The sequence below is a fragment of the Lates calcarifer genome, linkage group LG1 (assembly GCF_001640805.2).
Source record: "Lates calcarifer isolate ASB-BC8 linkage group LG1, TLL_Latcal_v3, whole genome shotgun sequence".
Lineage (NCBI taxonomy): Eukaryota > Metazoa > Chordata > Actinopteri > Centropomidae > Lates > Lates calcarifer.
In genome coordinates this window covers 13,569,486-13,591,176 of record NC_066833.1, presented here as the reverse complement: position 1 = coordinate 13,591,176, position 21,691 = coordinate 13,569,486, and the positions used below count along the sequence as shown (strand labels likewise).

The 21,691-nt window shown below is 41.5% G+C and overlaps 1 protein-coding gene across 1 annotated transcript in view; it reads right to left on the bottom strand.

The window, feature by feature from the left end:
- The window catches only part of LOC108892741 (E3 ubiquitin-protein ligase SH3RF3), an 86,617-nt gene that overhangs the window by 2,942 nt on the left and 61,984 nt on the right, over nucleotides 1-21,691 (bottom strand). Inside the window, 7 exon segments of the mRNA XM_051070408.1 lie at nucleotides 1,059-1,432; nucleotides 7,982-8,164; nucleotides 8,166-8,308; nucleotides 10,536-10,840; nucleotides 13,948-14,118; nucleotides 16,317-16,432; nucleotides 17,033-17,341. Coding sequence (XP_050926365.1) covers nucleotides 1,059-1,432; nucleotides 7,982-8,164; nucleotides 8,166-8,308; nucleotides 10,536-10,840; nucleotides 13,948-14,118; nucleotides 16,317-16,432; nucleotides 17,033-17,341 — 1,601 coding nt within the window.

Below are 21,691 nucleotides of genomic sequence, written 5' to 3'. Positions count from 1 at the left end.
ATAACACTTTATTTAATTTATATGTTAAATTGTTTTAGTGGGGATTTTCCTCACTTGAGAACCAAGCTGAATATTGATTCCTGCAACAAATTTTGGAAGAAATCAGAGCGTTGACTGCTTCCACTTGGCTTTGACAAATAATGGCAAAAAGCTGAAATATGAAACAACACCAGTGTGATTTATTGGAGACTTTTTTGGCCAGAACATTGTTCTTTGTTATATCTGGAGCTATTCAGAAGCCAGTAAGTGCATATCAGATTGTTATGGTAACCACTGTGTCTGTGTTTCGGTGTACCACTGTCCCACATTTACCAAAAATATTGGTAAGACAAGGTTGTTTTTCCTCTCTGCTTCTCTCTCTTTCTCATAAACAAACACACACATACAGACACAAACACACACACACACAAACAGAAGGAGCAGTGCACATCTTTCGCTGTGATAACCAGTGCTCCCAATACACAAATGCTTCATTCCTCTTCCATGTCCTGTGACACATTTGGAGTGTCTGTAAGTGTGTTACTGATTTTACAGCTTTCCTCTGAGGGACAGTGTGTGTATGTGTGTGTGTGTGTGTGTGTGTGTGTGTGTGTGTGTCTGTGTGAGTGCAGGGCTTTGATCTTCAAATCTTCAATGCTGCTGGTATATGTACTGTTGTATCTCTCTTATAGAAAAAAGGATTATCGATTGCTGATTCAAAGTAGTTTTAAGTGTTGCTCCTGCTTAGCACTATGGGACTAATGGCTTGCAGGCTTGCAAGTGAAAACTATCACCTTGATTAAACCCTGATGTTACTTTCCCACACAGTGGACTCATTGCAGTAATGACTTGTTGCTCATAAAGGCACCTCTGGCTGGTTCTGACAGTTCGGACTGTCCTTTCTTTCCTCATATTCTGTCTCCTGAGTGTTAACTGTTGTGCAATTACTGTGCATTTACACACAGAACTTGACTGGATTCATAGAAGTATTTATCTGTGTTTGTATATAAGTATTTCTATATGCAAACATGTATGTTTTCCTATGTCTGATTTGTCTGTGTGTATGTGTGTGTGCCAACCTCTCCCTGGACAGTGGTTTGGGTTCAGGTCGCAGGACCATCAGAGGGTTGCCAGTGCGAGTTGCCGGGGGCGACATGGGGAAGTTGGTGTCCAGGGAGCCGGACTTCCTGTGCAGCGGCTCCAACCCTATGGCCCCCGCCATGTCGCTCTCAATTGGACAGGACCCGGCTCGCCCCTGTGATGCCATTGGGCAGGAACCTGAGCGAGCGTGGTGGTGATGGTGGTGAGGATGGTGTGTGGGGTCTGTGGCCATGGCACCTTGGCCGGCCAATGAGGGGTTGTGGGTGGGCGGGGAGGAGGGAGGCGAGCGAGGTTTCTTCTTGGCCGCTGCCCCTGATAAGAGCTTTAATAAACCCCCTGCTTTCCTCTCCTTCTGAGGATGGAGGGATGGAGGAACAAGACAACAAACAAATAAACAAACAAACAGGTAAGGATCATTGTTTTCCTGAGATATACAGGAATATATGTTTTATAAGGCCTGTCATGACAAAAACTGACAAGTAATTATTATTTAAATTAAATTAAATGAATAATAATAAATTAATGAAAGTGGTGTAGACAATATATCTACAGTGTATTAAGTTTTTCCTCTCTATAAATAAAAACCCACAGGACACAAATATACTCTTCACATATAAATCAAACATCCCATTTATGAAACAAATAAAGAAATGTTTTCCTGTTGACTCATAAAACAAGAAATAAAACTGGCAACCGCATTTGTTTCAGACAAGAAAACAATGTGACCTGCTTTTCTGTCAGTACCAACAAACCCTCTGGAAGTTTGAAAAAAACTGGCCACAGTTCGATGAGAGGATCAACACCGCTCTCATCTCTGTCTGCTGAGTGTGGAGCTAGTGGGTTTGGAGGAAGTTACTCTCACTTTTTCTTGACAAACAACAGTCTATTCATTCACCCTGTACTTCTGTGTGGCGTGGTTGTCTCATAAGCTCACTGCGATTACAAGACTCTGGGAAGTTAATGCTCCCGGCTGTTGTTTGCCAGGAAATAATTACAGCAGGTAACTTCACAAGTTGTTGTTTTTTTTACATTTCTGTTTGTGTATGGATTTAACAAACTTGACAAAATGTGTTAATTTGCACACTTTAGAGGTGCTGATGCAACATTTTTGAACTGTCTGGACTGTTTCCTGCTGTTTACAGTGTTTAAGCTCTATGTAATCTAACTCTTGGAAAGAAAAGCAAACAAGCGTATTTATCAAAAGTGGAACTATTCCTTAAAACCGGCATATATTGATTTTTATGGTATAACTGAGATTACAAAGCTAGTTTTGTCTTTGTCTTCTCCCCTTGCACATCTTCTGTGAGCAGAATAAGGAGACCTTGGTCTACAAAACACATCAAAAATGAGAAAAGCTAGCTAGATTCTTATCTCTTTCTCTCTCCTGTCCTTCACTCATGACTCAGAGAGAGAGGGAAATAATGGTGATGGGAGCAGTTATTATACTGAGTAACTCAGAAAGGAAATGTGTGTGAGTGTAGTCAGCATTCACAGTGAGTGCCTGCTCAGTCACAATGTGTATTTTGAACAGACAGGTAGCTAGGCTAGGCGGGGATAGCTACATTAAAGATCCCTCAAGCTGAATTCATGTGCTTCTGCTGTACTGCTCTTTGAATACAGTGTAGTGATTATAGTTAGTCAAAGTGTTGAATGGCACCTAAATAGGCAGAACAGATTGATGCTCCTCCATTCAGGCTTGAACATGGAGGGCCTGTACAGTGTCCACTCAATCAAACTCTGTGTAATACCCGGGGGACAAAACGGCTTTCTCTCCTTTGCCGCTTGTTGCTGATTTTACACGCTCATTCATGACAAAATGGATCAATACCGAGCGTGCCTGGGCATGATTACTATTTTTTGGTGATGCAGGGAGCCTTTGTATCAGCTCTGTCTCCACCCCAGCCATCTGTTTCACACTCCCTGCTGGATCAAGCATCAGATTTATTTTACACCCATTTTCCATCAAACACTGTCTTTGCAATGTTGTGATGGACAGTTGTCATGGAAATGGCAGAGATTTGCAAATATAAGAGGTAAAAAGAGAGAAATTCAATACAAAACAACTTGAATTGAATTAATATTGAAATCAGGCTAAAACGAGCCAGGACAGCAGCAGAAGATGCTTCCAAAAACAGTGGTTATAAAAAAATAACAGAGTGCCAGAGAGAGTGGAGGAGAAAAAGCAGAACATAAAGACAGATAGTGACCCATTGACCACATAAGTCTCCTCCAAAGATTATTGAATAAAACACAATTAAAAGTTTCCAGGAGTAAAAAAATAGGTGATTTGAAGCTGAACTTTGTAAATGCAGAATTCACAGCATTTCACTGAACTCTGTCATACCCACAGAATGGCGGCAAACAGAAAGAGTTGTCATGATTGATGTTAAATGTGTTAATTGGAGTAAAGGATCTCTTTCTCACTAAGAGGTTGATGACAATGAGGAAGTTTCAGGGAATGCTGGATGGATACAGCAACCAACGTAATGGAATGGCAACCATTAGATCTAATCTTAATGCAAAGAACCATGCTGTCATCAAGCAAACAGCAGCGGCAGCAGCAGCAAATGCACATGATGCCTAAACAGAAAGGACATGAGCATGAACCTCTGCTGCACAGTCTGGAACACACTGTCAACAAGGATCTGTAATTTCACAGCAGTTCAACATGATAATTACTTCTTAAGTTCATATAAATCCACATTCAGCTGCACCTTATATAAGAAGGCTCCAAACATGTAGCCAGCAAGCAAACTCCAAGCAAAAACTGTCCTCATGTAGTGGTGATAGAGGAAGGACTGTATTTATGCTGTATTTATCTGGAAATACAACAAAATACAAATCTTCCTTTGCAGAAAATAGTGAAGTGTGCCCACTCTTATTATCAGTTTCAATATAACAAATCACAACTTTACATGGGCATTACATCTCACGTTACCAAACTACTGTGTTGAATGTTCATCTGAGTATTTGTGTAAAAACAAGCAAAACACACTCCTGATCATTTAACAGAAACCTCAGGAGCAAAGTTCATTTTCACAGATTTTGGCTTATGACCTGTGACCTTAGAAGAAACATCTGTGCAGTCTTGAATACATTGTTATTGGTTAATGGATTCTCTGAGAGTAGTTCAAGCCATGTGTTTTTGTTTCCTTTACTCCAGCTTAAATGATTTCTCTACATCAGTAAACGCACATTTGACGGAGTAAACATTGTACAGCTTAACCAACACTGAGAGGTTATGTGGGGATAACCACGACTTATAATCACATTACACAGGACACAGGACACTTTTCCATATTTTCTACCACCGCTGCCCACTAGTCCAACTATCGACTGTTGAACAAAGTTTGAGGCAAAATCTGTTTGTGCTTTGTCACTGTTATAAAAAGTAGAAGTTGTCAGTAAACATGGAAATATTCAAAGGAATGACAAGAGAAAAATCTGGAAAAAATAAAATAAAATAAAAAAAATAAACATAAAAAAATCAGGCCTCAGGAAAACATAGAGCAGAGTTTGCTGCTTTTCTTAGTTTTATATCATTATATTTCTAGAATTTTATAGACCAAAAGCTTAATTTAGCAGCATGAAACTTTGAACAGCACTAAACAACCCAACCACACACTGACATCTCACTCAAGTTAAAATATATCTAACGCCTTGTGGGGCGATTATCAAATGATGTGATACACCACACTGTTACCAAATTCTTGGGAAACACAGGGACAAAACCCTACTGCATCATCTGATCAAAATCAAATACTTAATAAGGAAAACTATAAATATTCAGAGCCCTAATGACCAGTCTCAGTGTAGAGGCAGGACAGCAGAGGAAAAAAGTGCCTACAAAGCACTTAGAGAGCCTGTATAAACACTTTGACTCAGCAGATCCACTATAGAAAACTAACAGCATTCCTTTCCTCTGCACTACAACTGCCAGTGCTTTTAAGTTATGCATTCGCTTAAATACCAGGATTTCATTATTTCCTCACAGGATGTAGGAATGTGGATCCTCTTTGTTTTCCATCATTTGAATTTTCTTCCTTGAAACATAAATCTCATTTTCATAACACTACTAATGCTCACCGTCTGGAGAACACAGTCACCTCGAGTGTACACTGGAGATGTACTGAAATACACACAAAATGTTGCATTGCTTTGGCAACATAGATTTCCTTGCTGTCATGCAAATAAAACTTGTTTGAATTTTAATTTAAGAGAGGGAGGAGATGATGGAGAGGAAAGTAAAAATGAATAAAAGGAGAAAATAAAGGAATATAGTGGGAGGAAGAAGCAGTGGAGGAGGGACTCCAGGAGGGAGAGAGGCAGAGAAGACACAAAGAAGTGAAAAGAAGAGATGGAGAGAGAGAAGGTGGAGAGGGGAGGAAGGAGAGAATGGAGGAATGTAGGGAAAGCGAGAGAGAAGGCGGGAGAAAGAGAGATTGAAAGCGGCAGAAAAAGTTAATAATCACTCTCTCTCTTCTTTCATCTGCAGGCTTAAAGGCTTAATCTGCCTCCTATGAGTGTGTGTGCTTGCCCATGTGTGTCTGTTTACATTAGTGAGTCACACTGCTTGCTGCTGTTCCAAAATTAACCACCAGATGGTAGCAGACACTCACAATTTCATCTGACTGCTGTGCTGGCCAGCAAGTTGCATCTAATTTGCATGGTTTGTAAATAAATGCTTGTGTGTGTGTGTATGTGAGAAGTTTTGCTTTCATTCCAAATGTAAGAAAATATACACATATAAAGTAATCTTGAGAAGATCACATCTGGAAAGGATTCATTGTCAATACTGAGTTAATTGAATATGGCAATTATTGAACTTAAGCTTAGTAGATGCAGGTGTGTATAGACTGTCCAGGGTTGAGAGACGTAATGCTTTGGATGCCAGTTTCTGTCCATCCCACCAAGCTAATTGCTCTACCATTCACTCACCCATGCTCCTCCACACTCTTAAAATACTTTTCAGGTAAATCATCTAAAGGAAATGATATTTTTAAGAAAAGAAAATCCAACAAGGAAATCCAAGGGCATGAGATTGAATTCCATGTCTGAAAAGCCACGGTGCCAACATAGTAATGAGTAAAATATAGGACTGTGTTTGCAATCAGTGAATGCAAAAAGCGTGCTCACCAGAATATAGAAAGTATCTATACTATCTCAGCTCAAGGCCTTAAACATGGTTTTTCAAGATAGTTTTAGACTGTTTTTGCAAGCATGCACAGACTTCTTGGGGATGGTCTACAAACACATCTCAATGTCCAAAGTATTATGTGTCTGTAATGCAGACTGCACTCTAGACAGTGTGACACTGTGCCAAACAGAGATAATCCAAACTGTCTGCCAGACAGTTATCATAGCTGCTTCATCATTTCCTCTGTAACAAAGATGGAGTCTGCACTGCCTCATCGGCACCCTGACTTCAAACCTGTTGTTTCTGCTCTGCCAAGCTCAAAGCAACAAAGGTAAGCAGTGCAAATGAGGGTTAGACTGAACACTGATGAACCCTTTTAACCGAATGATACCTTTACCTTGTTTTAATGCCTATGAGATACATTCAGTACATGAGTTATGATCCTGAATCTGGCCTCTAAAAAATACAAGCGCAAGCCATCTTTGACTGAGACGATGTAAACAAGGCTGCTGCCTGCTGTTCCATAGTCAATGAGCTGTTTGTCAGCTAGCCATGTAGTTAGATTAGCTGTCCCAGACAGTGGAGCCAACACTGAAACAAATGGAGCTGAGACAGATGCAAGCTTTCAGTGCCATCCTTCACTGTCAGTGCAGCCCGATTTAACATCTACAGCTTTAACGCCACAGATCTCACAACATATAGGATGGCACTCAGCATCTGTGCCAGCTCCCGGGGTAAAAGCCACTTCCTGAGGTAGAGGAGGACTACTGACACATCACATAATCACATACAGACATACGCTTGACAGATTTCACATCCATTAAACTGTGTGAAATGTGGAAGACCATACACCTTATCTGACATGGTGTTAAAAGTTAATTGCAATATATGGATATGGTGAGTTTTATTCACAGGATAACGGAAATACCTGGAATCAAAGGAGGTGGTACCATGTATTTTTTTCCCTTGCTTTTATTATCTGTGAGTGCTGTTGGTGTTTATTAAAGTTTTTCAGCAAAAATATAAAACGTTCCTTCTCAAATGTGAAGAGTTTCTGTTTTGCTTTGTCTTTTGTGGAATGTGAAAATTTTGGCCGTTTTGGAGTTTCGAATAACAAAATAAACTACTTACTTAAGCTACTTTAGCTATTTTAAGACATCAGCTTGGGCTTTAACTATTTTTGGAGATTTTATAGACAAAATGGTAAATCGATTAATTGCAAAAAATAATCAGCAGATGATGAAAACAATAGTTGATTGCAGCCATAATCAGGATGCCGTGCTCTTTTATCTTTGCTTTGAAATGTCTTGTTTTGCTCTATGTTGTCTGTTGTCATCTGTGTTGATATGCACAGTGTTGTTTCTGTTGTCTAAGCTGGTTGTCATGTGAACATCTTCCCCCCAGCTACTGCTACATGTTGCAACAATCAGTATTCAAAGACTCATTTTATGATGAAGAGTTACGATTTTCATTTATGGTGAGCCTGTTTTCTCACAATCTTTCTTTCTGTACTTGGACAAATGATTTCCTGTGATTCTCTCCAGAAATAAAGCATGAAGTTACTGCATTCAGCTCTTGATTATACATGTAGAGAAAATAATAGAGAGACAAGACATCTAAAAAAAGTGATCACTCTCATTTCACAAACCACAATCAATCTGTCACATAGAATTAATTCTGGTTAATCTCCATGTGGATTTTTCACAGTACTACTGCTGAACATTGGTGTAAAATGGTATGTATTAACACAAACCAAAAGCTCACCTTCTCTGCTTTGGGTGCGATGGCGCCCTGGGTGGGGGCGTGGGAGGGGCCCGGCGATGGTGACTGCAGCGGACTGGCTTGCTCGCCGTTGATGAGCACCGCTGACATGTTAGGAGGTGTGAGACACGAGAGAGGGGACGAGAGCGGGAGGAGGGGCCGTGAGGCGGGGGAGGAGAGGGGTGACAGGCCCTAAGCTGGGTCCTGGAGACACCATTGAGAGAGGGCGACCTGGCTGGCCGGGGCAACGTGAGGGGGAGGAGCTCTGAGAACGCAGAGGAGAGAGGGCCACTGTGGGGCACTCTGGACTTCCAGCAGGAGGACTGTGGACTAAAACAGACACAAATACATGTGGATTAGTGTAAATGAGAAGACTTCTCACTGACAGCCATCAGCCTGTGGCAACATGTCAACATTTTGGAAGTCTGATGAACAATCTGTGTCTCTGGAATATGAAATTCTGTCTGTATGTTTAATGATAATAAGCAGTTTACATTATTGAAAAACCAAGTATAGACTAGGTTGAGCTAAAAGCTACCTAACACACTGTTATAGTACTGTTACAGTGTTGTTATATAGTGTTGTCAGGGGTGCAGGAGCCCTGGGTGAAACAATAAAATTCCCATCACTTACATTGAACACGCATTAGGGAAGGGATCTTTAAATCAGTAACAGCTATTTCTTGATCTTAATTAGGAAACTGGAACTCACCACATTTATTAAAGCTGTGCCACATTCACTTGGCGACTGTATGGCTATTCCTAATCTAGGTTTAACTTGAAGTGTTAACTCTGAAGTAAGCCCTTATAGAAATAAAAACTGGCTGAGATGTTTGGAGTGCTTTTTTCAGCCTTTAATTTACATGAGGACATTTGGTGCTCATGAGGATAAAAGTACACAAAAATACACACTCATAAGCATACGGGAATGCACACACACAAACACACACACACATAGCTAGCCACCTGCTTTTCCACACTGCAGTACTCAGGCAGCAGTCCATAGAGAGGCGCACTGGTCATGTGATAAAACCACTAAACACCAGAACTATGCACATACTTTATTTTGTAATGGAGACCAGATGTGTGCATGTGTGAGTTTGTGTATTTATGTGTGTGTGTAAGAGAGAGAGAGAAACAGAGAGAGGGGGAAAGGGAAAGAGGTGGAGAGAGAGAGAGATGCATGAAGCTCTGTCATTACGCCTCCATAAAACAAAAAGCACAGTGATGTCATTCAGCTATGTGTTTGTGAGGCTGTGTGTTCATTTGTGTGTATGTATGTACGTGGGAGTGCACATGTCTGCATGCGTGTGTGTGTGTGGTGTGTGTGTGTGTGTGTAAGTGTTCTTGGCAGTGTTCTCACAATGTGTAGTCTTCAGTCTCCAAAAGAAACCTTCGCCATTATTTTCTCAAAGGGAGACAGAACAGACACAAAGAGGAGGAGAGAAAGGAGTGCTAGAGAGATGAATAGACTCTGAGTGGAGAGCAAGGCTGATATGATCTAGACCTTGTACAGACACTGGTGTGTGTGTGTTTCTGGGGGTTTTGTGTCACTGAACAGTGGAAAATTATTGGCAGTGAACATTTTACAGATACAGAAAATATAACCACCTTCTCATATAGAGAATGTTGTTTTCTTTTAATGTTCACAGTAGGATGTCTCTGTGGTCACCACTGTCACCTCTCAGCAAGAATCCACCAGCCCTCTGGATTCTTCTTCTAGGAAGTCTTCATGTTCTCCTATATTTTCTCCAACAGTCAACACATGCAGCATACTGCCATCCTCGTGGCCTATAGGGATTTAAGATGCCGTTCATGTAAGAGCACCCTAGCACTTTCTAGTGCAGTTGATTGTGGACCTTTGCTGCACGCCAATCCATCATCTCACTCCCCCTCATTTCCCATCATCTCTGTACTGTCTCTCCTGTTAAAGCAGCCTGTTAATGCCTGCCCATGGTTTTGGAATGAAATATTCAAGTTTTGGATATGTCTGTAATGTTCGGATGTCCACATACTTTTGGCCACATAGCGTATGTGAGCACCACTAACTCGAGCTCATTCTTCTCATTCATGTTGGAATCTACCCAACTTTCTTTGTTTTTATGTTTTGGTTCACAATTTTTACACATGACTAACACAGATGAAACTGGAGGTTAAAGAGGCTGCTGAGAGTATATGCCTGCACATTTTTACATGGTGTAGAGTCTATTTGAATTAATGACTGATTAATATTCTTTTATTCTGTAACTAAACTAAGGGCTTCAAATGCTGCAGGGTCCCAACTGATGTGGACTCTGCTCCTTTAAGCCTGGTGAGCTGTCGCAGAGAGTAATGTTGCAGAGCACAAAGTTGGAAATATACCAGACGGAGACATCTTCATGTCATAAACACTTTCTTTTAACTTGCTTTACATTTCTCTGGAGTGATGATTCACCTCTCCTTTCAGAGCAGGTTGTTTGTCATTCACGAGTACCTCAGTTTCTGAATCACTAGGTTCTCATTTCTGTCCTTGAGTGCCACCACAAGTGTGTGTACATATGTGTATGTTTCATGCTTACCCAGCTGCATTGAGGTGCGCGCCTGGTGGACCGTATGTTGGCTAGAGCGCAGGCAGTTCTTCAGCTGGGCGGCGGCAGTTTGCGGAGAGGAGGCGGGACTGACGGTGTTAACAGAGTTGGCTGAGTTTACCAGTGGGGTGGAGGGACGGGACGAAGAGGGCCCCGGGGACCCTGGGGACGAGGGGTCAGAGATTTTACCCCCAACCTGACTACAACCACTTCCCCCACCTCCACCACCTCCTCCTCCACTTCCACCTACTGGACTGGACAGACATGAGCTGCGAGCACCCACTCCAAATGGAGCCCTTCAAAGAGCAGAGAGGGGAGACAGATATCGACTTGTCATTGAAATTTCCAAATGATCATAACTTATATTTATTGGCTTTTGCTTTTGTCAGTTCTACTCGTATGCTAATCTAAAGGGTATCTGCTTTAGAAACAGTGGTCTTCCTCTCGTACCACCAAATGCATCATTTAACCAAGCCAGCAGCATGCCCCCACGGAGGGCAATGTCTGTCATCTGGTCGGTCCACTTCGCTGATCCAGACTGAAATATCTCAACAACTATCAGATAGACTGGCCAAGAAATTTAGAGCGTATTCCTATGGTGCCTAGACGATGAATCCTACTGACTTGATGTGCTCCCCTGACTATTCCTCCAGCACCACCATGAGGTTGAGATTTGTGGTTTTAAGTGAAATGTATCAACAACAGCTATGACAATAGCATTTAGTTCAAAGCACCAGTGTGCCCAAGGTATAGACTCACAAAGCTTCCAACAGTGTAGACCCTTGTTTAGTGTAATATGTTAACAGCCTGTAGTTAGTCCATAATGACAGAGCAGGAGCTGCAAACAGTGCCATTAGCCTTGGTCAACATGACCATGACTAGTTTCAGTGCTTTTATCTGACTGGTGGATCAGCACAACATAGTGTCCCTGCTGTAACATGTATGGAGCTGCAGGCTGCTCATGTTTCTGTCTGCAGAGTGCTGAATGGCAGAACAGCAAGCTGAACATTATTGACGCAATGGTATTCACGCTCCTATGGCTGCCCATCGACTTCCCTTCACACACATACTGAGTTATGGCTTTCTATGTACGCGTTTGTGCGTCTATCAACAGAAACAGCAAAGTTACTCTCAGGTTTTTTTGATTTGAGGTTCTCCATGGATGATCCGCACATACAATTAATTATAACTGCTGACTATGTGTGTTGGGTTTTTATGCATGGGTTTGTAAAGGCCCATAAAGATAGTATTGGCCACTATCATTAACTATTAAGACTTCATACAATTTGGAAAGAGGAGGCAGCTGCTTTTTTTTTTGTTTGTTTTGCCCAAGTGATCCTTTGAAGCAGCCTTTATAATATCATGACAAATCTCAAATTAATCCAGAATAATAATCATCCAAATACATTCATGAATTCTTATATGGAAACTGATCAAATTGTCAAGTATTATTAACAACTTGGATAATAAATACCACAGCAAATATGGAAATATTTAAACTGCATAACATGCCAATATTAGCAGTCTGTATTGGTTGTGTGTGTTGATATGTGTATGTGGTGTATGTGTGCGTGTGAGTTAGAGCATCTTTGGCAGCCCCTCATTATCATATTGAGAAATTTCTGAGCTGCACTGCAGACAAAGGAGGGGGAGAGGTAAGGAGGAAGGGGGTGGGGGTTGCGGTGGGGGTTGGAGGATGAGGGAGAGAGTATGCTTGTGTAAAAATAACAAATTGCCTCTCATTTGATTACTCGCCCATCCTGCTTCTCTCTCTCTCTCACTCTCTTTTCCTCTCTAAGATTGCATAACTGCAGAATGTGAAGCAACCATTCATATCCAGTTCAGAGGGACACCTGCTGTTTTTGCAGCCATTTCATCTCTTTGTATCATTTTCCCTTCCTTTTCTTCTGCTTTACTCTTTCTCCCTCCTCCTCCTCCTCCTCAAGTTTGTCATTTTCACTTCTCAACTCTCTTCTACTTCAATTCCTCTCCACCTCTTTCTACCTTCTTCACCTTTTTCTTTCCTCTCTCATCTCTGATTTCGTTGTCCCTCACCCTTCGTCTGAGTACACTACAGTACCATATCTTTCTCTTCATCTTCTCATTATCTTTCTCTCTCTCAAATTTGCCTCTCTTTTCTTTCTATTCTATTATCCTAAATCTCCCTTGCTTTCACCCCCCCCCTCTCATTTTCTTTGACTGCATCATGGAGCAGCATACAGATTAGATGAACAGCCACTGCAAATGTTTTCATGCATACAGGAATAATGAGGGTAATTAAATTGCAAAATATGATTTGGGCACACTCATTTTTCTGTTTTATTTGCTTTTAACAGCTATGAGTGTCAGCGTTCAGGATAGGGATGATGATGATGATGATGATGATGATGATGATGATGATGATGATGTTGATCTACACTGTGTAGGTGCCAGACATTAGAAAGGCAGACCCAGTCACCTGACTGCTGTTTTGTATTTAGATCATGTTTGTATTTAGAGCAAACTCACAGTGTCTCTTAAAATAAAAGGAAAGATTTGGTTTAAACTCAGTTTTGCATCCACTTTCATTTTATAAAACAAATGGAAATTTCAGTGGTGCTGTGGTTAGCACTGTCGCCTCACAGAAAGGTTCCAGGTTTGAGCCCAAGTTCGCTCGGGGCTTTTTCTGTGTGGAGTTTTCATGTTCTCCCTGTGCTTGTGTGGGTTTTCTATGGGTACTCTGGTTTCCTCCCCTCCAGTTTCCTCGCTAATGTGACCAAATAATTTTGCTAGCTTGGGTGGCCAGTGGTGGAAGTATAATCCCAACAAAAAGGGCCAGCATATGGAGTAGAGGCTGAGGCAGGAAGACTACATTATCAAGCGTCAACAGTCCCAAAAATAGCTTTTTGGGAATACCTTTGTGACAAGAGGCAATCTCAAGAGGCACATGTGCAATAATGTGCCATAACAAGAACCTAAATTGCACCACTCAGTCTAATTTGTACTCAATTATACTGGAGCCGAGAAATTACAGCAAAAATTACATTGTAAGACACGACTGAATCGCCTTTTAGTGAGGACAAAATTTGGGGCCTTAGTCTGACTCTACCACGGTGCTGGGTTCACATGACTGGACCAAATAAAACTCAGTAATAAATGGAGTAAAGGTTTAAAGAGGACTTGTGGCTGAAGGGATTAAACTTGGGTGCCCTGTGCTCATACTGTGGTCTCTCCAGATATTCAGTTATTTTTCAGCCTGGGCAAAGGAAGAGGGACTTCAAGCTTCATCACCAACTCCACACCCCTAATATAATTGCTACCTGCTTTTATCAAGTTGTGAGGATGACATAATCCCTTGGGAGGCTGTATCACCACAATACCCTCCACCCTCCCCATCCCCATCTCCAGGCCTAAGCTCACTGACCTGGACACAGGGGTGACGTAGTTTCCTGGGAAGACACCGGAGGCAGCAGTTCTTAGTGAGGTGCCTTTGAACCATCCATCTTGACACTTCTCTGTCACCCGATACATCTCTCCTTTCCTAAGTTCAAGCTCATCAGCCTTCTGGGGTTTGTAGGCATATAGAGCCAGATATCTGAAACAGACAAAACCAAGAGACAAAATGTAAAAGTGTGTCACATAGTAAAAACATTAAAGTCTGCAGCAAATATCAAGAAACTGTTCACCAAATTACTGGTCTACAAATTATCTTCCACTGGGCTTCTTCATCTGAAAGCATGCATGTGGATTACTCCTAATGTACTGTACAATCACCAGTTATTAAAATAGTGAACATTAGCAAACAAACCCTTTAGTAAAACTAGTGGACAGTGCAAAGGATCAAAGAATACCACTACACACTATCCACCAACTTCTTCATTAGACCACCAAACAACATTCTGATCTACCACAGGATCTTTGTCAGGTCAAAGAGTGGAACAGTGCTGGTTGGTCCTGCTATTGTATATCATCTTGTTTCCTAGTGTTTCATGCCTGTTTCACATCAGTTCCTCTGAGGAATCAGGGGTGTGTGTGTATGTGAGATTGGTCTTCTTTAGTAAGTTCCTTCCAGTGACTACCGGAGGCTGACTGAATGATTTCCTCTCCAAAATGGTGCAGTATGCTGTGAATGGGTGCATAATCGATAATCCCTTGTTAACCTGCCAACTAACAGGTACACTGATAAATGTAGTATTTTGCATCTTACTATATGACTTTGTTTATATATTGAGTATTGTGTGTTGAATCTGTGTTTACATATAAATGAGTTTCTGGTCCTGTCGCTGGGAGACATTTGGAGAATGTAGTGCCAGGACTCAGACGGAAGATGATAAGACCATAGAGTAAACAAGCCCTATATGTGCTGCCTTCCCGTTGCCATGGTAACCAATGTGGGGACCGTCTCTTGTCTCCCCATGGCAACAGGAATAGTTGCCAGGTCAAGATGGAAACATCTGACCTCATCAGATCCACTCTGGATGTACCTGTGTGTGTATGTGTGTTAACTGTATGTGTTTTGTGTGTGTGCACATCTGCGTGTGTGTATTTGTACCTGCACCATTACTTTAATAAAATCACCAGTTTTATTAAATCTGACACTGTTGCTGTATTTGACTCACATCCTGCAGGCAGGGCACCGGTTAATAGTAAACAGCAAGTACTCACATTCATACCTCCATACTGGTGAGGATCCTCACTGACATAATACATTCCCCGACCCCTTACCTAATCCGTAAATCTAACTCTAACCTCAGAAGGAGGAAGGACTGAGCAAGTGTCCTCACTTTCCGCAAATATCCAAACATATCCTCACTGTCAAGGTCTAAAACTCAAACTGGTCCACACAAAGATAGAGGCACAAGATCAGAAATACACACACTCACTTTGAAGATACCCACGTCTTTCTGGCAGTTACCTGGTAGATTAATTACGGGGTAAATTACACAACAGTCTTGCTCAGCGCTGGCACCTCACCAGCCATCTGGATGTGACTGGTGATGTTATATTTCCACAAGAATTTAATCGTGCTTGTGAATGTTTGTCAGGTAGAGTTCAGCTCTTAATCCATTTAAGAAATAATCGGCCCGTGTGAAGTTGGTGAAATCGATAGTAAAGCCTTCAATTGCAGCCTATGCAACATTACTTTGTTCTGTGTATGCATACTGAATTATATTACCACCCTAATATCTGTCCCTAGTGACTGAATTAAATCTTCTGGCACATGGCAAATTTTCTGATACATTTTTATATAAGGCTTGCTGTCTGATTTCCTGGTGGCCTAAGGATTTAAGATGCTGACAATGTAATTGGAACATCCAGGGTTCAAGTTTTTTTGCCTCTCTCTCTCTCTCTCTCCTCTTTCTTTTGGATGCCACTTGTAAAGACTACACATCTCATTGTTCATTTGGTAGAAAATGGAAAGTAGGTGATGAACTTTGCACAGTAAAATGCACAGTGTATGCCATGGCTGTGCTGTTTAAAGCCTTGTTATGAAAAACTGATGCAAGCATCACACAACAGTGTGTGACTGTATTTTTCCTTTCTGAGGGGGATTTCATCCTTGACCAGTGGAGGAGTAAATGTTGTTGCAGAGGTGGTGGAACATGGCCAATATCTCTGGGCACAAAAGAGGAAATATTTTTAACGCAGCCAGAAGGCGGGTTCTGAAATCAGGCTCACATCTCAGGCACCTATTCACTCTGTTCAAAAAAAAACTGAGCAGTGGGCGCAAGGAGGGGCTAAAAACGCAGGTCGCAGGTCGGCTGAGCTGACAGCACCCTGACGTGTACTCACATGTTGAGTGGCAGCTGCACCTTGGCATGGGCCAGCAGCTCAGAGGTTATGGATGCCACTTTAGGGGGCACCAGTACCCCTGCCGAGGAGGGAGAGGGACCTGGCGGAGATGCATCCTAAGGACAAACAGAAAGATACACACATAAAAACTGAGTGGTTTCCATTTAGAATAAATCATTTTTGTAATGTGTGCCTGGCAGCCTTTCCAGCTTTTCCGTAAGCATCCTGGGTAGAGGCAGCGGAACCCAGGTGTGAATGCAACCAGAGGCAATATGTATAAAAGCAATGTGTCTCAAGTTGAAAGCCATTAAAAAGAGGAGTGATTTTATATTAAATGGAACAGTTGGAGTAAGTGATCGTGGAATAAGTTAATCATATCTAGAAGAGAGGGGTGACCAAAGTGAAATCTGGTTTGCAAAACATAAGTGCATGCAAGAAATCAGATACATACCAGGAGTGCAAAGTAATTAAATACATTTACTCATATGCTACACTGAAGATACTACACTACTGTATGATGCATTCTTTAAGATTAACTGAACTGAACATAAAATAAAACAGTTAAAATGAGCTCAGTCTCCACTAGAGGATGCAAATTAAATGCAGATTTTTGCAGTATTTCTACACTGATGAACCTCTACTTAATCTGAGGAAGGGACTTGAATATTACCACCACCACCTATTTTAATTACAGTGAGTGTTGTTTGTTTGTGTACCTGGATGCGTGCAGCCGCTCTGGGGTCAGAGGAGCTGATGAGAACCGGGTGGGAGATCTCCATGCTGTGTCTGTTGTTGAGTTGGGTGGCCCTCTGGCTGACGGACAGTGCCGTAAACGAATGCCGCTTCTTGGTGTTTTTCTTTCCTTCGCCTCTCCGGTGGCCAGAGCCGTTCCCATTGGACGGAGAGGCACTGGGGGAGGGACCAGGAGAGCAGGGGCCCAGCGGGGCTGGCTCAGAGCTTGGTCCCGGAACATTAGTTGGCGTAGGTTTGTCTATCTCCATTAACTGCTTGGCTGTTTCATTTAACTGAGAGGAGAGGAGAGGAGAGGAGAGGAGTAAGGGAAAGACGACAGAGAAGAGAGAAGTCGTTCAGGTGTTAGATTTCAGTCCTCAGCGGTTCACATACAAGATCATAACAAGTGTGCTTGTGTGGCCTTTCCTCACTTGTTCCTGTTGGCAGCTTTTCAAACTAGGAGCATAACAATCATCACTTACAACAGCTGGTCTAGGGAGACTTTCCTCTGTGTTACACACACTCTCACTGTCTCTCTTTGTCAAACTCACAGTACTTGAATAACCCAGCAAAAGGTGAGCATCCTTTTCACTTGCCAGGATTATTCTCCCTCTCCTCACTTTGGATTCATGTCAGTTCATTCTTGGGTAAAAATCGGATACATGCCGCATTACTGTAAAATTCAGAACAGTGTTTGATGGAACTCCATGTTGGGTTACCTTTACTTAAAGGACTTAAGGATGTTAAATACTTTATACAATTAAAATCAATTCCTCTGACTCAATCTTGACTGATGATGACAAATAACAGACACACACATCTTTCTGGGTCCATCAATTCCATATTGCTTTCAGGAACAGTACAGCAAACAGTGCTGTGTGCAGCTTATTGTTATACTGCCCTGAAAATAGGGGCATTTATGTTCAAACTTTGCCCTTTCTTTTTATCAAATCATTCAGTTCTAAGCTACTGTAAGCGCAGTATATAGGTGAATTTCTAAAGGACTGCATCTTCACATCTATGCACAGACAATGAAACAGAATTTAGAGCTTATGGACAACATGATGAGAATTTGTGCAATAAACTGCACAACCCACAAAAATAATGGGTGGGTGACTTCAAAATGTGCTATCTTACCCCTTCTAACAAGGGCCACAAAAGAAATAAGCTTTTAGCTTTATTGTGTTTTTATCCTCAACAACTTTAATTGCTTGTCAGGGCTGGATGACTGCAGTCTTCTGTTTACTTTTAGTATTACCAAATAAATCCATCTATTTAAAGAAGTAAACATTCCTTCCAGCACAGAGTACATAATTAGCTGTGTGTATCTAATGGTCTGGTCACAGCCGTGGATTTTATTGTCATTAAAGTTTTTTCCCCCCAGAATATGTTGAGGAAGAAACACCTGATTTCTGAGTTGAGGTCACATCGCTCAGTCTGTTACTGCATGTTTTGTGATTGACAGACAGCTGCTAACTAAGGTTCGACACAGGTGGCAGAAAATACATCAGTTTGTTGTGACAAACCGCTGCAGAAAAGAGGTATGGTAGTCAGTAATTTAGATTCTGCTGAACTCAACTTTTTAAAAACTTCACGAGTGTCTTGACTTAAATGATACATTACGGCTGAGGCTGACATTAAATGGAAGACATCACATGCAAATATAACATATTTTTATATAAATATGCACACCACATGAACACCCAAGGGAAAGCTATTTTACTTTTTTTTTTTACAAGTATCACACATACAGTCAATGTGTTCTGACATCTTTATATGTGGGAACACCAGTAAACCTGGTGAAGCTTTGAGGGTGGTGGTCTTAAGATGTTGTGGGTCATGAAACTTCATCTAGACAGGTCTAAAAAGGCCTACACACACACACACACACACACACACACACACACACACACACACACACACACACACACACACACAAGCTAACACATTAACAGACAACATCGGCTTCAGCCCTGCAACAAATTTACATCGCAATCATGTCTGCTTAATGTAACCTCAAACTCCTTAACAATCCCTGGAGAGAAAGTCAAGCATTTCTCTCTGTCTCTGTGTGTGCGTGTGTATGTGAGAGAGAGAGAGAGAAAGAGGGAGAGTATAGTACTGACCTGTCTCTGTTCAGTGTTGGTGATGTTGCATTTCCATATTAATAGATATGCTAATCAAAGCCAAATCATATGCTAATGGGCTTGATGGATTGATGCTGCAGATATAACTCTGTTCTCATGAGGCAGACTAGAGGACACACACACACACACACACACACACACCACACACACACACACAGAAGGTCAGTGAGGCAACATACTCAAAAACTCATGAGCTCAAAAACTTATATTGCAACCAATCAAGTAACTTGAACCCGTGTGTTCAAGCTTGTGCCTCCACATACTCACATAAAAACAGCAGTTGCCAGATACACACAAACACACGCATTCACCCAAATGACTGCTGTGTCAGTTGCTCTTTAACTATCAATGCTATAGTGCCTGGTCATGCTGCAGTAAAGGAGATAAGGAGAGAGCGAGAGAGAGATGTTGTTGATAGAGACGATTTTTCATTTGGTGCTTTTGGCTGAATGAAATCTCCAAGGTCATCTATTATGTGTTGAGCTAACTGTACTCTGTGTACTCTGTGTATTCTGCGTCTTTTGGAGGGTGAGTGCTCTCTCCAGGTAATACTGAGGCTTGAGCTGATGAGCTGATATCTGCACTGCGAAAAGGGTAAGCCAGCAAGATACATGCATGCCCATGTACACACACATACACACACGTAACCAGTGGCAGGTGTGGTGCCTGATCCCTCCTGCTGCAGAGACAGCGGGGTGCATTAAGTGAGCGAGGGAGAAAAGGAAGACAGCGGCACACTTGATAGAGGTTATAATGTGGGACCTGAACTCATCCCAAACCTGTCCACAACAAAACAAACCCACACAAGCCTGTCCCAAACTCATCTCTTATTTACATGAATCAACCTCTTTTCGGCCCAAACATCTGCACTCAATTCAAACTCATCTACACTGACCTCACATCTGCCTGAACCCATGCCAAAATCTTCCAACAGTGGTCCAAACTTATACAACACAATCCAACCCACTCAGCACACCCACCCAGACCTGGTACAGTGCATTCAAAACAACATAAATCCAGGTGTATGTGAACTCAACAAACCCAATCATACCTTTACATAGGCAACGCCAAATACACCCACCAAAAGCCACTCATGTTAAAACCACCTACACCTCAAAATCTAACTAAACTCAAATGCAATGGTAATAATTATGATAAAAATCTATTATTTTGGCACTGGTATCAGAACGCCAGGATTATATTGGCATACATAGGACAAAGTTAGATCAGCATGAAAATCTGGACGCTGTACATACACAGTCTCAGTGGTCCTCCTTACTCTTTTAATACATCCATTGCGCCTGTATGAATAACTGACTCGTAGCTCATTATTGTGCAAGGCTTTCACTTTGAGGTTTTACAACACTATTTCAGTCCCAGTTTTGAGCACAAGACAAGGTGGAAAGCCATATTACTCTGCCCTCTACAACTGAGAAAGATTACTGTATTTCACTAATAAAATCAAGCAAGACCTCAGTGGAGCTTTCTTTGCAGAGTTAAGGTAAATTAGTTTCCAACAAGTGTAGCCCAGGCTGTTGCAACATACAGACAGGTAACAAATCAAAGGAAAAACCTGAATAAATGAGTGGAGAAACAGCAAATGCAGATGCCTCTACATAGGGCAAAATGAGTCACTAAATGGTTTGATGAGTATAAAAATGATGTGAATCCAATGCTTTGGCCTTTGCAGTCACCAGATCTCAACCCAACTGAGCACCTAACAGAGATTTTGGACCGATGTGGTGACAGAGCTCTCACCACCATCATGAAAACAGCAAATGAGGAAATATCTTTTAGAGCAACGGTTCCAATCTTTCTGGTAGCATTTCAGAGACTTGTACAATCAATACTAAGGCACATTGAAGCTGTTCTGGCGGTATGTGGTAGCCCTACACCTTACTAAAACTAATTTGTCACCCAGTATCATAAGAAAACCATAGAAACTTACAGCACAATCACAATCAGAGTATTAAGACTGAAAACTCAGGATAAGACTCTGCTATCGCTATCACACTGATGGACTGGTCTAAATCCACAAAGTCATATTAAGCAATAGTTCAGTCTAAGTTATTAAACTAAACATGTTTCAAAACTTATCACTTGAGAAACACTGTAAGCCATCTTAAAATATGTATTGTGCAATACTTTTACTGTAAATTAAAAAAGACATCCCTGTATTATTGTTGCACATCCCCATCTCCTTTCAGTGTAAGCATCTGAAAATGACTGCTTGAAATGACTTTTAGTAACACCTTAATGAGCTCAGCTTGTCTGACATCTTCAGTAACATGAGAAGATGTTGATGATGGGCGTGCTGCTCAGTGCTCAGAGTTTTATTAATCAGCAATTTAAATATTATAATATTAAGTAGCTAGCTAAATTACATTAATACGCTGCTAACAAGCTGTGTTCATATAAAATTCAGTCAGTGTTTTTGGTCTCACTGTCTGCTACGGGGATGGGCAGCAGCACCCTCTTCATATGTAGTGACTGCCA